The 15,150-nt window shown below is 43.6% G+C and overlaps 1 protein-coding gene across 3 annotated transcripts in view; it reads right to left on the bottom strand.

The window, feature by feature from the left end:
* The window catches only part of VWC2L (von Willebrand factor C domain containing 2 like), a 38,214-nt gene that overhangs the window by 19,635 nt on the left and 3,429 nt on the right, over nt 1-15,150 (bottom strand). For all 3 annotated transcript variants that reach the window (XM_010713297.3, XM_010713296.4, XM_085227605.1), the window contains one exon: nt 1,667-1,796. In XM_010713297.3, the coding sequence (XP_010711599.1) occupies nt 1,667-1,796 (130 nt within the window). The remainder of the gene's footprint in view (nt 1-1,666; nt 1,797-15,150) is intronic.

Below are 15,150 nucleotides of genomic sequence, written 5' to 3'. Positions count from 1 at the left end.
GCGTACGTAGGCTGCTTTTAAGACGGTGTTAAGAAATACTTCCCTGCCTAAACCAGGTTTCAGGGAGCTTTCTATCTGTGTCTTCAACAGGAGAAGGAAGGGAGGAGTAGAGAAACTCAAGAAATCCATGGACAAAGCCCCAACAATGAATCCCTTGGCATCTAGCTGAGGGTCCAACCACTGCCCTGTACCGTGGAGTTCTTCATTTACTGGGGGAAATGGTCACGGTGGGGAAGGGTTGGTAGGGAAATGCAGCAGCTCCTGGACTTCTATGAAGACACCTTTCGGCATGTACTCGTGAGAAGCCTGAGCAATGCTCACAGCTTGGATCTGTGGGATGTGAACCAGCATGGAACCCTGTATGCAAAGGGAACACAGAGGTGATCAGACACACACTAACGCTGTTCATTTGGGTTTAAATGAGCCTCCCTGTAAATGCTTGTCTGGTGACAGATACAGGGATGGCCACTGCAACTCCCAGTGCAGGGTACTTCTCGACAGTCTTCTTCCAGTGCTGGAAACCTCACACCCTGCCAAGATGGGCCATACCCCAAGATGTTAGATAGAGCTGGCTATAACACCTTCTCTCCAAAGTTTGTTGATGACAAACTAATGACATTTCCTATGGATGTTTTTCTGCTTTTCAATAGCAACATAAAATTCTAAGCGAAAACCTTTTCCAAACTGCTCAGAATTTTTCCAATTCTTTAGGTAGGAATACTTTGGATTTCCAGTATTTTGCTTTTTCTCTATCTTAGAAGACCAGAAAATGTGCTGAAAATGTTATTTCTCTGAAAACATTTTCATTTGTGATCCAAAAGCAACCGTTACTCTTTCATTCTACAGCAGTGATGAGTGTAGGGGGTAATACATAAGGATAGCAAATTCTAAAGATGAGAAGACGAGCTGATGCAGACACTTACATGTTAAGAAAGCCATGAAAGGGTTTATGTGAAGCCAGCTCACCTCTCGATTTGTCTTCATATCTGCATTAGGAGAAAGGTGCTTTTGCAGAAATGTATATGTCTAAGGGCTGTGGAATGGGACCAGAGAGACCTTCTTGGAAGCAGATTTATTTTCCAAAGAGGTACTTTCAGCCATTCCAAAGCCTTTCTTGGAAGTATTGCCAAATCCAAGACCAATTCATGAAACTGTTTCAGCAAGACAGTGAGGGCCAATGCTACACACAGAGACTCCAGCACACAACTTACAGTGTTACTGGGCTGGCCAGAGTTTTAGCAGACCCAGAGGGAGTTCTGTCATTGATCTCAGTGAGTTTTCCCCAGAGCCTTAAGTAATAATCACTGGCACTTTATGCAGGGACAAAGATTCTGCTCTTTCCTTGGATACTTGATGTCACGTGAGACTAATCATGAGAAAAAAATAAAGCAATGGCATGAAATGACCATCACCAACATCATGACTCAATCCTAAAAAGCCTTACTTAAGCCAGCAATCACACCAAAGTCAATGAGAAAACACAGGAAGGGGAGCCTTAATTTTCAGAGCAGCTGTCTCGTATCTGACACCCACACACAAGGAGAACTCACAGCCCCAGTGCCAGTCTGTGCCAATGGAAGCAAACCTCCTGGCGATGCATTGGTAATGACATTTAATGAAATGTTTCCTTTATATCTCTGTTAAAGCCAATACAGTACTTTCTTACCATTTTTGCAGACCGGACAACACTGCTCTGGTTCATAGACCGGGTTGACACACTCGGGAACTGCGCAGTCTGCTACAACACAGTGAACTTCATTGCTGGGCTCGCAGCGACACCATTCGCATGGCGAGGGCTAGGAACAAATCTCAAATTAGCCCATTTCTTCCCGTAGCTCAAAAGTTTGCAACATTTCTATCTTGCCATAAGATAAACACATTAACGTTTAATATCTCTTGACTGCATTGGTTTATCATGGATAATACAAATCAATCTGTAGGAAAAAATAGCAATATCTGAAATAGGCAACCAGAACATCAGAAAAAGCAGTGAGTGTGATGTTTTTCTTAGAGAAGGTGCATGTTTTCTTATCTTTTGTCAGACTTCAATTTTCTTCATTAGGAAGACCAAGCAAAGGCCATCAGGTGAGATGGAGTGGCCTCTACGTGCCCATGTGACATACAGCGCTGCTCTGTTTGTTATACAGGGTCTTTGGAAGACCACAAATGGTGGCTCTTCCCAGAAACAAATGGATCCAGAAGGACACGCTGATCTTCCAGGTCACACTCATTATCTCACGTAGGCCACCACAGGCAGCAAACTCCAGGCTGTCAGTAAGATGCTGTGGGGCTGGCCCTTCTGTCCACCAGACCCTCTATGGGTTTGGCTTCCGGTTCTCAGAGCACAAGAGAATGGTGTTGGAGAGGCAAAAACATTCAATTCTGTGTTTGTGCAGCACCTGAATCGAGGGTCTGTAAGCACTCCTATAACACAACCATCAGACCTGGCCCTGGCCCCGCTTCTGCCTGTTTCAACAAGGTTGGTGAGAAAGTGCTTTGCACTGAGCATAGTGAGTGAATAATTAAGAGCCTGAATAACTGCTGAAGTCAGTGAATTTGGGATTAAAGCACCCAGCTAAATGGCTTTGTTTAAGCTCCATCAATTCAAACAGGAATCTATATGCCTCCAAATGGTAGAGTTGTCACTGTCTCACTTTAAGAGAAGCTGTGAAAATCTGTTGAAAAACAGAAAGGTCAGTGTGCAAAGCTCCCAGTACCATTACGTGTCTGCAAGTGTGATGAGACAGTGGCAACAGAGCTAAGAAAGGATGCCAAAGGAACCTGAAAGGAAAATAACTTCCTTTTGATACCTGGGGGTTCAACATCTAACTCCCAGCTCCTCAGCAATGGTAGATCCACTTCAGCTAGTAAATGTGAGTGATGGAACAAATCCTGCTTTGCATCACTGGGAATCTGCAGCAGTGGGATTTACTCCGCATCCAAAACAAGCAAGTGGATGCAAACAAAAAAAGGCATCATGCCCATGTGCTTCAAACCTCAGTGATGCATCACTCACGTCTACAAGACAGGCACAACCCCGTGAGCCCTGGTTCTGGCAGGTAAAAAGCTTTTCACTTCACCTCTAAGAAGCTCCATATGTCTCCCGTCAAATAATTTATTCCCTGGAAATTCATTTCTACCTTAAAACGCACTAATTAAAGCCTCCCTTGCTTTGTCTCAGCATCTGCAGTCTATAATTCCCATCACCTCTTATTTGCTCACGGCTTTGGCAATTTAGATAAAATCAGCACTCCTTGAGCAAGGGAAGAAGTCTGTGGAGGTGGAATTCCTCTCTCTAATTATCTTTCCTCATTCAATCCTGCTTTGATTTCTGTCTGAAGCACCAGGAATCTAAATTCATTTGACTGACATTTCTTATTCAAGGCTATTTAATAAGAAGAAACAATGCAGAAGAAAATAGACAGAACTATTTGCTGAGGGATCAATAAGAAAATTGCTGCTTTGTTTTTACTCATTTTAATCGCTAATTATATGGAGCACTAGAAGTAGATCTTATGATTCGTGGAGGCTTTCAGTGATGTATTCTTTAGGGCTTGCCCCCACCTCCACTATTCCAGTAGCTGCAATTTTAAGAAATAATGTGGTGCACTTTCAGGACTGCAGCTCAATCTATTGCTTGAAGAGGATCAGCAGATGCAGAAGATGCCCCTGAACGACCGTGCTACTGAGTAAATGAGACATGACATGCACATCTTTTGCTATTGTGTTGTCGGTGTAACTTGAAAATGACACTGTAATAAACCATGATGCTGCTTGACACTGAAAGCAGCTTTTCAGGAGGGAAGAACCGCATACAATTATCAGAATAAAAGCATGCCTCGGCAGTGCAAGGAGCAGGCAGCCAGCAAACAAAAAGGCTGCTCTGGCATGAATGGCAGGACTTTCTCAGCCACCTCCTTTTTCCCACCTTACCAAGGTCAAACGACATGGTCTTGCCTCCGGGATCTCCCTCTGAGCACTCTCTTTCACTTACTGGTGTCCCTGAACTGTGGCTCGCCTCCATAGATAGACTCCAGCCTTCCCACCCACTTCCTTTATGAACATCACAGCACCTTCTCCCACTGGGTGTGCCTCAGGATCATTTCACAGGATCTACCACGCAGCTCTGCCAATCTTCACAAGTTCCAGATTCTGGATTTAAAGATCTATCACCTATGGAAGATAGTTGGTTTATCCTTTTGTATCTGCTGAAGTTCATCCACTAGTCAACACCAGTTCCTGAGAAGACGCACCCATCCTCACTGAAAAACAAGGTTGAAAAACTACAGAAGGTTTCTAAAGTATGATAGAGAAAGGACACAAATCAGAGGCTGTGGCACATTCCCAATGGACAGTGAATGTACTTTATCGTGTCCCATGAGATGATGGTCTGGAAAACAGTGCTAAGATTAAAGTATCATAAAAGGCTTGGGCTAGAAGATGATTTATACACTCCACCTGTTCGAGGCAAAACAATCTCTAAGAAGGCTGCTAGGGAAGGATTTCAAGACATACTGGTGCAGAAACATTCTTCTCACCATTGTCCAAAACAAAAGGACATTCACAGTCACAACAGACAGAACTGCATGGCTCCTTACTTTTCAATGTGTGTTCTGAGAAATGGACTTGCCATTAAAACCAGAGGATCAAAGTGGTTGTTTTTGTCAAAGATGCCAGTACTGTATTTTGACTTGGGAAAACTGGTGCAAAGCACCTCAAAGCCTTTTTACACACTTTTCACTTATGTCAGGGGTGGGAGCACTAACTTTTGGGAGAACTGGTGAAGAAATACCCTTCTTGATGCTATTGTCCGTGCAGGGGCCAAGTCAAGCTAAGATGGTTGTAGGTGGATGTGACCAACATTTGGCCACCATCCCATGGCTTCTGAGAACAGAGAAAATGGGAAACAGAGCCCCAAATACCTTCTCATTAACCCTGCTTGACCTCTTCTCCAACAGTCACTTTAAGAAGATCAAAGAAGCACAAGGATGTTTACAAGCCACACCTCATGGCCCAATTTCCATTTCAGTTGCTGGACTACTGATCTCAAGGAAGGCTGTAACCCCAGGTCTGGCTGGGGCTGCAGGAGGGAGGAGTGCTCAATCCAATAGCACGGCTGGAGAACCTGAGTCTCAGGTGTTGTCAAATGGGAAACATCTGCAATCCACTAGGCTCATTAACAAAGAAAGAGGGAAGGAAAATTAAAAGAGAGAATAGAGAATATGCATGGCTAATAAAGATTTTATGTGTGTGAGCACATAATTATAAACTTGATAGATGATACAAACAAACAAATGGAAAAGGCAGCAAAGGAAACAGAACGAGAAACAGGTTACACTCTGAGCAGGGGAAATCAGGAAGCCACATTAGCGTGGATACCATATCTCCTAAACTTTAGTCTTGCTTCCCAACATTTTCACCTACTCTAGGAGCAAATGCCAGCACACGTGCCAGAATGATGCTTGCTAACATCACCCAGCTACTCCTCACAATGACAAGGGGTTCCCTTCCTTACAGGACTAGGTCCTTCCCTAGCCTTTAGGTTTCATACAACCACAAACTTCATACCTCTGAGAGCTCTACACTGGAGGGCTTTAGCCAGACAGATCGCAAGATGAAGCAGTTCTTCAACCTAAAACACGAATACTTCCCAGACTCTAGGGAGAGGTGGAGAAAAGAAAATGGATAAAAAAATTCACAGTGTCCTTGCACTCTCTGCCTATCGCACAACAGCCCTTCATCGATCACACATAGCTACTGCCAAACAGCTACAGAGTAATACAAACTCCACGCCTATTATATCACAAATACTTGATCTTTGCTCTGAGGAAGGAAATAGAAAGGCTTCGTATGAGTGTTTACTCCCATCTAACCATGTTACAATAGACACATACTGATCATCACACGGGGCTGTTCAAGTTGGTAGGAGACTAAGTATTTCCACTTAATTCAACAGACCTGCAATTGAGCCCTCTGATGTTCTTCACAGTTAAATGGGTACAGAGTGCACAGAATAAGTGGGAAATACGCTTGGTTGACTGGAGTAAGAAATGGCACAGAACAGAAGTAAACCCAGTGGAATTTCTTTCTGAGCCCCATGGTAACTCAAGGATCCATCACATCACAGCAAGTACCAAGAAGGCACCAAGACTGGGTATCACTGGGAACCTTCATCAAGCTTGTTAACCTTACTGAAAAGGACATGGTATGTAAGTATGTGCCTTTTTTAGATTATGCTGCCAAGGCAAAACCGCTGGTCATGGCAGTTTCACTGAACATAGAGCTGCTATGCTTTGTTCCCTGCAAGAGTGTGCTAGAAAAAGAAGTGCAAATGCCTTAAAAGGGTAGGAGCTGCCACCATCTCCATTTCTGATGACGTCAAGGTGGTTTTGAATGCAATGGATCCAACCTGGCACTTTTGCATACATTTGTCAGTACTTTGATCCACTAGTGGTATCCACCTGCGCTGCACCTCCCTGGCAAGGACTAAATATCTTCCATTCCTTTGGAGCACTGAGACCCATGGGAGGAACTCCAAAGACCATCTTCACCACCACCAATCTCTCCATCTTTTAGATTCTGAGAAAGTTTGCACCGGTGTTCATACAGCAATTGCACCCCCTCCCTCCCCAAATGGGCTCTACTGATGGCATCCTGCTCCGTGCTGATAGAACAGCAGGGGAAGCAGAGCAATGCAAAGTGAAGTCTGTCAAATTGGGCACTTACATCTTAAGAGCAGCTGTAACTTTTAATGACACGAAGGACAATAGCAATTCTGATGGAGATGATTTTTGTAGCTAGTTTCAGGCTGTGAATTTATTGGCAGGAAGCAAGTAAGGGAAGAAAGTGACAAAGAACCCGATGAATAAAATCGGAGGTGGAAATGGTTTCCACATTACAGCTGAGGTGGGAAGTCATAAACCAGGGGAGATGAATAAAGAGAAACTGGGACAGCGTTCATTGAAGATACTCCTGGAGTTGAAATTAGAATCACTTTCATTATTATTGAAATTACCTGTGATCTCAGGCAGATTAGCAGAAGATGGCAGGAAAGTTCAGAGCATGCTTACAACTGAGAAATTGGGCAGATGTCAAACTGCAGAGTGCAGTGAGTCCCATCTGAAGGCGAGACAGATTCCAGCACTGCTCCTTCTGCCCTTACTACAAACAGCACACGAGCCACTGTCTAAATTGTGTTAGAAGTCTGGTAAATGGCTCTGTGCATGTGTACGTGTGCGCTGATACAATAATGTGCATGGGGCAAAAACTGCAATCATTTTTGTCACTTAAAAAAAACAACCAAACACATCCATCCAACTTGGCAGAGACGGAGTATCAGCTACACTACAGCAAGTGCAATGGATTTCCCGTTGGTGGAAAGTTGCTCAAATAAACAATCTGGTGAGTGATTATAGATGAGTACAATGACAGAAAACATCATCGGGTTGCAAATGATTTTGCAACAGGAAAAAAGTACTAAGTCATTAGATAATTTACTTGCAGCGAAATACTGGAGCTGTATCCTACTCACATGGAGAACTGGCAATACAAATGAGATGTGCTTGAAAAAAAAACTTGAAAAATGTTTGCACCATGCTGCAGATGGGCTAAAACAAGGAGCTGGATTCCAAGAAGCCGATGCTGAGAGGAGATTCTGTTTTTCTAAGGGAGCCTTCAATAGAAGACTGGAATGCAGTGACATTTCTCACTCAGTGCAAAAGACAAGAGGTGCAAACGCGTTACAGAAAACATTTTATATAGATGGTCACTCCACCCTACACTCAATGCAGTCACAGCACAAGGAGGTTGAAGATGACCTGCCTAATTTTCTTTGCCCAGAGAATCTCTAGCCTGTCAACCAAAGCTCTGTTGTCGCTGTTCCTAACTGATACTCATCTATTCACAGCTACCGCTGTCTCTCCAGCAGCCCAGTGGCTGGGCTTTGCGCTCATGTCTTTGCTATGTGTCATACAACCCAATGGGTTCACGAGTCTCCTGGGTCTGGAGAACCACTCCGTTATCAGCTGATGAGAGAGAAACAACCTTGAGCCAAGCACTGGCCCTTTTTCCATGGGTGCTGCACATCTGCAGTCTCCTGGTTGCTTTTTTCCACTGAGAGCATAACAACATGACTCTGCACTTCTGCTCTCTTTTTTTTGATATATGTCTCATTTTATTCCTGACAATGGTTGCAGACCCCGGGGCAGAGGGAACCAAGGTCTGCACTGCTTTTGAGATGAATTTTATGACTTGATTATGATACTTTTTCAGTTCAGACATGCACAGAGAAAAGGACTTCTTTCAAAAGATAATGGATATGACAGATAGGACTGTGGCTCAAACGTGGGATGTACAGCCCCATTTGGACAAAGGCAAAATGTCAGTGTGCTCTTCACATTTGTTAAGCTCCTTGTAAATTGGGAGGAAACCGGGCCCAGCTGGAAGCTTTCTGCTCTCCATTCCTCCCTGTCTGCTCTCACCTCACACCCACAAAGGAGCCACGTCAAGGAGAAATTCTCTTGGAGTAAGGAGAAGTGAACCAAAGACCTGTTTGGGAAGCTGATCCTTTCCATGTTACGTTTCCCTACAGCTCAATCTGCTGCTTCCTTCTTCATCCATGCCAGAAGATGGGAGAAGGAGGCAAGATCAGCAGCTTCTTGCTGACTGCTTTGTTCTTGCTCACCTCCACAAGCTCAGGGTTTGCTCTGGTGCAAGTGCTGCAGGAAAGGGTTCCTTACACATCTCTGTTAACACGCTCTGATGCTTTACCTCCTTTTTCTATTTCCAAGAAAAGAGATGCTGGCTGAAGCCAAGCGTATGTCCAAACAGAGGTCCCAAGCTGAGCTGTTTTTTTCACTTTATGTTGCTGACAGCTCAGAGGCTGAAGCCTTGTGTCCACACCATGGGTCTACGCCAGCCCTGTACATGTCTGCTTGGGTTTGCTGAGCTTTTGGTTTTCTTTGTTCCAGGCTTTGACAGTGGCACAGTTTTCATTGTGTGCAGAGAGCAGGGAAAGGGCAAACAGATTGTATCAAATGCTGACTTGCTCCTGGTTTTGTCTCTCATTCTCCATTATCTGACTCTTTTGATGGTCCAGTCCAACTTGTGACTTTCTGGCAGCTGGCAATGTGAATGAGGCTACATCAGCAACAAGTAAAGTCCACAGAAGAGGCTCTGATGGGACTGAACATCCCAGTGGGATCCACGTGAATTTTTATTTTGCAGTGAGTCTGAGCGCTGTCATTAGCTGACTTATTTAATTACAGTTTTAAAAACAATAACTAGGGTAATTATTTAATTAAGCATTATTTTTAATCAGTGCAATTCTGCACAAAGCACGTTCCAGCAGCAAAAGCCACACACCTGTGCTTCCCCTTGCTCTGGCAGGATATGATTGTCTAAACCTTTTGCCCATCATCTGGGAACATTTCTATGAGAAACACCTCTTAGTAAGAAGCTGACAACTGGAGGACCTCATGCTCATCACTCCTACAGAGAGTTCAGGTGACAGAGAGGAACACAGCTTGGGCAAGCCAAGGAACAACCGTGTCTTTCATTGGCCTTCCCAAGCACCATCTTCAAAACTTTAGACTAGATTCTACCCTTTCTCTGGCCATGCAGACAGATATTTCCAGCTTTCTGGCCATCTCTCTCATCTGGCTGCAGGCAGAAGCAATGGGCCGTTTCCTGGAGCAAATATCTGAAAGCACAGCCACAGCTTTGGCCATACAAACGTCGGGTACATGTTCATTCCTGTGTCGTATTTACTGGAAAAATACCACCCTTTAGGTTTGCTCGCATAGGCCAAATTCTGCACTGCACCGAGGGATGACAGAGAGTAAAAATATTCCTGGTGATTCTCTATCATGCTGCTTTGGGTCTTGTCTATTTCAAAACAGGGGAAAATATACTTGTGGTGCACCTAGTGCCACTAAGCTCTGAGTTTCTGGGGCCATCACATATCCCTGACATCTGGGGAAAACAACGGCCTTTTTGTAGCAATGCAACCCATCACCTTTCACCTACTATAAAAATATACTTGTGTGTAACATAATATATATGCTATAGAATCAGTAGCTAAGTACATGATATAATTTAAAAAATAGCTTTCACTACAGATCAATCTCCAGCATGCCTATCTATTTTTGTATGTTTTCTTGGTAGAAATTATGACAGAAATACAGTAAGTCAGTAATTTCAAATTCCTTTGCATAGACATTGTCACTGTAATTTTGCCAGGAGGGAGATAATAAATCATACTTTTCCATCTGACTGATGTTCTGTTTCCCCTGTCTGATTTCAATGGCTCTATGCTATCTTATGAGCTGGCATTGTTCATGGCTCCTTTTATTAAAGCACAGGCACGTTATTGAAATTTCTTTTGTATTATGATTTTCTAGCCATACGTGAAATTGCAGAACACACAAGAAGGGAAAATATGCCCCATTTCTTTGAATCATAATAGGAAAAGAAAAACAAAACTGCTGCATATATCTCAGAGAGAAAAATGCTAATATTAAAATATGGGCCTCGTGCTGGCTTGCGTTAGTAATTGGTGTCTTGCAATTTATGAGCGAAGATCTAGAAACCACTATTGATTTGGATCACTGCTTACCTACTACCAACAGGTTTTACTAATGCTCCTTCTTGCAGTTATGAGCTCACCGTAATTTGAGCACTTTCCAAGACGCACCAGGAAAATGAACTTGTGGACAAGAGCAAAAAGCTCCATCAAGAATCTTCCCTTTCTCCCTACTTTGATTTATTTTCGTGGTACTTTTGGAAGTTTTCTCAGACAGAAGTTGTTGCATCTCTGCTCTATCACGCTGTTGTGATTAGTGGCTGGGGAATCACTTTGGTCTTCATGGCCTGCCTTTATGTTATGGCAGAATGCACACACTGTATTTCAGGACTGAGAGATGCTGGGATGGCAGCTAAATCAACTCTTGACTCTGCTAATGCCTTTTGATGAAAAGGTATTATTTCATTAAGTTCTATTAATATAATTGCATTAATAAAACATTTTTTAAAAGAGCATTAACAAAGGAGAGGGAGGTGCTGCTATTCCAAAGCAGAGCTTTTCATAATGAGCTGAGAATTAGTATACAAGAATGCCATGCTTATAGAGTCCCTCATTTATTTTGGATTCTGATTACAACCCGACGATCCCAGCGAGAGCTGCAATCCCTACTGTGCAAAGTGCTGCTCAAGAAGACATCAAGTCAGCAAGATACAGGAGCCTGGCTGGAGGATTACGGGTGATTTGCAGACAAAGATACATTGGAAGGAAACATGAGAAAGAAAAATAAAGGAGAACTCCAGGAGTGAAGCCCTGGCTCTTTTCAAGTCAGCAGAGATTTTGTCCTAGAACAAAGCTAAAATTTGCCCTTTCCCTTTTTTCCCTACACAGTGAGATGGCCTGCCCTTGGGCAATGGGCTCTCACCCCTCCACACCTGTGCTTGATGCAAGGCAAAGCCATTCAGGGATCACATATGGGCTTTTTGAGCAAGGATGGGCTAGGAGGGAAACAGTGAAGGGGGGAGATAACAAGAAGGTGCAGCCTGGGAAGGACCAGCAGCAGAGACGCAGTAGCAGAAGTTAAGCACTGCCAAAGCCAATGGTTGCAAGAAACTGCAGTTTTGTGTTTGGCAGAAAGAAGAAGAAGCACTCAATAAATGTCCCTGATCTTCAGAGCTGCTTCCAAGCCCAAGTTCACAACTGCAGGTTGAAGGGAGCCGTTGTTCTCCAGATGGAAATATTACCAAGCTGGCAAAGCTGGGATGCCCAGAGCTCTTCCTTCCCCACCCAAAGGATAACTGACCTGAAGGCAAATGGAGAAATTCTACTAGCTGTGGCTACAAGACTTCTGCTGGTGACTTTGAGGATAGCACCATGCTACAGTAAGCCATGTCACCAGCAGCAGGTTCGTACCTGCATGGCCCAAAATTAAGAGAATGCTTCAAGATGTCAGCTTGTCATCTCCTGTGAACTCATCGCCCGCTTCCCAGCAGTGGCACTCAGCCATGTATTCACAGACGTCTCCAGAGGATTAGGCTGGATATGAGGGTGTAGGAGATTAGGATGTGATTACAGACTTTGCAAATGGGCAAACTAAGAATTTCCCAAAGGCTGTGGTTACAAATGAACCTTCACCCAGGCCATAAATTGCATTTATTAATCCGGGTAGGCACACGCTTTTTTGGCAGTAAGTTATGCAGCTGAGCAAAAACTAATCAGCACTTAGGAAAGCTGTTGTCTCACTGACATTTGCACGATTTCTCCATCAGCTGCCAGAGAACATTCATCATGCTGGCGGGACGCTGTCTCCTTTACTTTACATAAGCTGCTGTCTGGGAAGATTCATTTAACACCCAGCCATGTGCACTTCCAATAGCCAAGACTGCTCTCAGGTTTGCTATTTGCTTGTTTTTTCTCTCTGGAAGAAAGGGGAGGGCTGGCAAACTAGCTGCAAGCAAGTGCAGAGCTCTTGGGACTTGGACCTTAACCTGCAGGATGGAAATCAAAACTCAAGCAGGCTGCAAAGTGACCCCATGAGTGACCACCAGTTTCCTCTGGGGAAAACAGACACAGTGCCCGAGACTTGCAGCATCCTTCACATTGACCCCTAGACTGCCATCACCCCATGATTGCTCCGGGAAGGACTGCAGGAGACCTAAGAGAGCAGATTTGAGGCCAACAAGGAGAGAAGTGAAAAATGAGGTTGGGAAAGAGATCATCATAAAAGCAATCAGCCCTCCCTTTTGCCTGCAGCCTCGGCTGGGGGCATGGATGAGTCCCAGGCAAACAGAGGGGACGGGCAGGCTCCATCCAGGCAGCTGGAGCCCAAAGCCCTCAGAGATCTCCTAGGACCCATCACAGGGCTATGAAGATCCTACATGGGGTTACTAAACCATCTGCAAGAGACACGAGGTTTTACAAAGCATGCAGAGAGACTCCTAATGGGTTTAGATTTACAACTGAACTTCAGTTTAGCATTTCATCGGTACGTGTTAATGATTTAGGGGCACAAGCATAAACATTTGGACAGCTGTCTCAGCTGGATGGCTTGTTGTCGTGTTTATATTTTGTGCTTACGACTGCTGTGAGTCAGAAAGATTAGAGGTACAAAATCAGCCCACTAGGAAAAAAACCACAAACAACCTAATTCTTTAAGAAACGGGTCTTTAGAAGTACTTCTTTACCCTGAGATAGTCACAGCTCCTGTCAGTGGTAAGAAAATAAAAAGATTAAATTGCATTCGGATTTTTCATCCTAAGCCTAAATAGAAACCCAAAAACAAGATGGGAAAATTCTTCCAAATGGAAACCTCTCACCAAATCTGATTTCCCAGTGAAAACCAATTTCCTTGAGAAAATAATAATCCTAATTTGTGCAGAGATCAAGCAGCTGAAATTTCTACATGATGAGTCAGCCCTGGCGAAGTAATAGAGCAAGTACGAATGTTTGTATGCAGACACACATGCTGAAAGACACTTGCAAAAGGTTTCCAAATGAAAGCTCTAATGGGCTGCCCAGGGAGTGGTGGAGTCACTGCCCCTGGAGGTGCTCAAGACACGTTTAGATGTTGTACTAAGAGACATGGCTTAGTGGGAAATACTGGAGGTATGTGGATGGTTGGATTGGATGATCTTAGAGGGCTTTTCCAACCTTGGTGATTCTATGACACCACTGACTCCACTTCCATTGAAAGCAGTTTGGTTTTGAGTTGGAATGACTGGAAAAAGCTTCTCTTCCTTGGCAAAGACAGAGGTCAGTATGTGAGGAATGGACTTCAGAAAGTTTGCAGACCCTATAAATCCAGCAGGATGAGAGAAGAGCAGAGTTCAGAGCCTATAAAAGTTATGGACTGCTCAGGATTTCTTCTAGAGAGTTGTCTGATAAAATCTTGGTTCCGTTGAAGCAAAGAGCAAAATAACCCAATGCTTCAACAAAGTCAGCATTTTCCTTCAGAGCAGCAATTTTCTGAATCTTGGAAGCTCTTTGTTCTTTTTTCCATATTTCTTTTTCCCCAAAACACCCCTGGAAGCGCACACTGATTTTCCACTGCCTGAATCTCTAAGAGGAGCAAGAGTTATTTACTCTAGTAAACACATAGATTCCCCTCAAAATCAGCTTCTGCCCTGTTGCACAAAGCATCGGGTTCTCTGTAAAACACAGGTTGAGATCAAGAGCTTGACCATGAATGGAGCCAAAACTGAAGGATCCCACATTAGTCCCAGACTGCATGGGTTACCACCTACTTTGCCTTTTTCTGAGGATACTGGAGCTTTTCTCCCACATGATACCTTGCAGTTGTTGAACACAACAAACAGCCTTCCTCCATAAATTCCACTTCTCTACCTTTTAATCCTTTAGCAGGTGGGATTACTTCTTTCCTAAAATCCCTCCAAAACAACACCTTGCAACTTTTCCAATCATATGCCAGAATGACAGTGCGGTGGAATGTGAGACCACTGGAGAACAATGTTTGTGGGATGAAACTGGGACAGCCTTTGTAGGAAAGAAGAAATTGTGATTTAAGCAGCTCACAAGATCAGCATCTTCATGCTCCTCTGCAAAGCAGAGAACAAGATGAGCAGAATGGCCCTTGAGGATATGATCCTCATATATCTGTTTTGCCATGTTGCATGGCCAAGACAATCCAGAGCCTTAAACAAGACTTAAACAAGTCTTTTCCTATCCATCTGCACATTCCAGCTGCAGATGGATAGGAAAAGATGAGTGTAAATTACGCATGATATAAGAAAGAAACTAAATATTACCTTCACTTAAAATGACAAAAAATAGCCGAGAAGAAGAGAATTGCAATCTATGCTACAAGAACTTGTGCAATACTGAGATTTATATGGAAGCATTTTCATTGTCAGAGAAGAAAACACACTGGCAAGTGTATAATGAGATTGGGCATACAACCACAAAGAGTTATAGGCTGCTGTTAATTAAGGAGGTATGAATTTTAATGCCATGTGACCAGAGAGAATAAACTTGTGTATACCTGTTGCTTTTACTGACCCCATTCTTCATTGTGACATGCTGTTTTCCTCAGTAGAATTGAAAACATGTAATCAAACTTCTAAGAATAAGAGGTGCAGGTTGTGTAAAGGGTAATGGCTTTTGAAATCTGGTCT

This window comes from Meleagris gallopavo, chromosome 7 (assembly GCF_905368555.1).
Source record: "Meleagris gallopavo chromosome 7, MGAL_WU_HG_1.1, whole genome shotgun sequence".
Taxonomy (NCBI): domain Eukaryota; kingdom Metazoa; phylum Chordata; class Aves; order Galliformes; family Phasianidae; genus Meleagris; species Meleagris gallopavo.
This window is presented reverse-complemented; position numbering and strand designations above follow the sequence as displayed.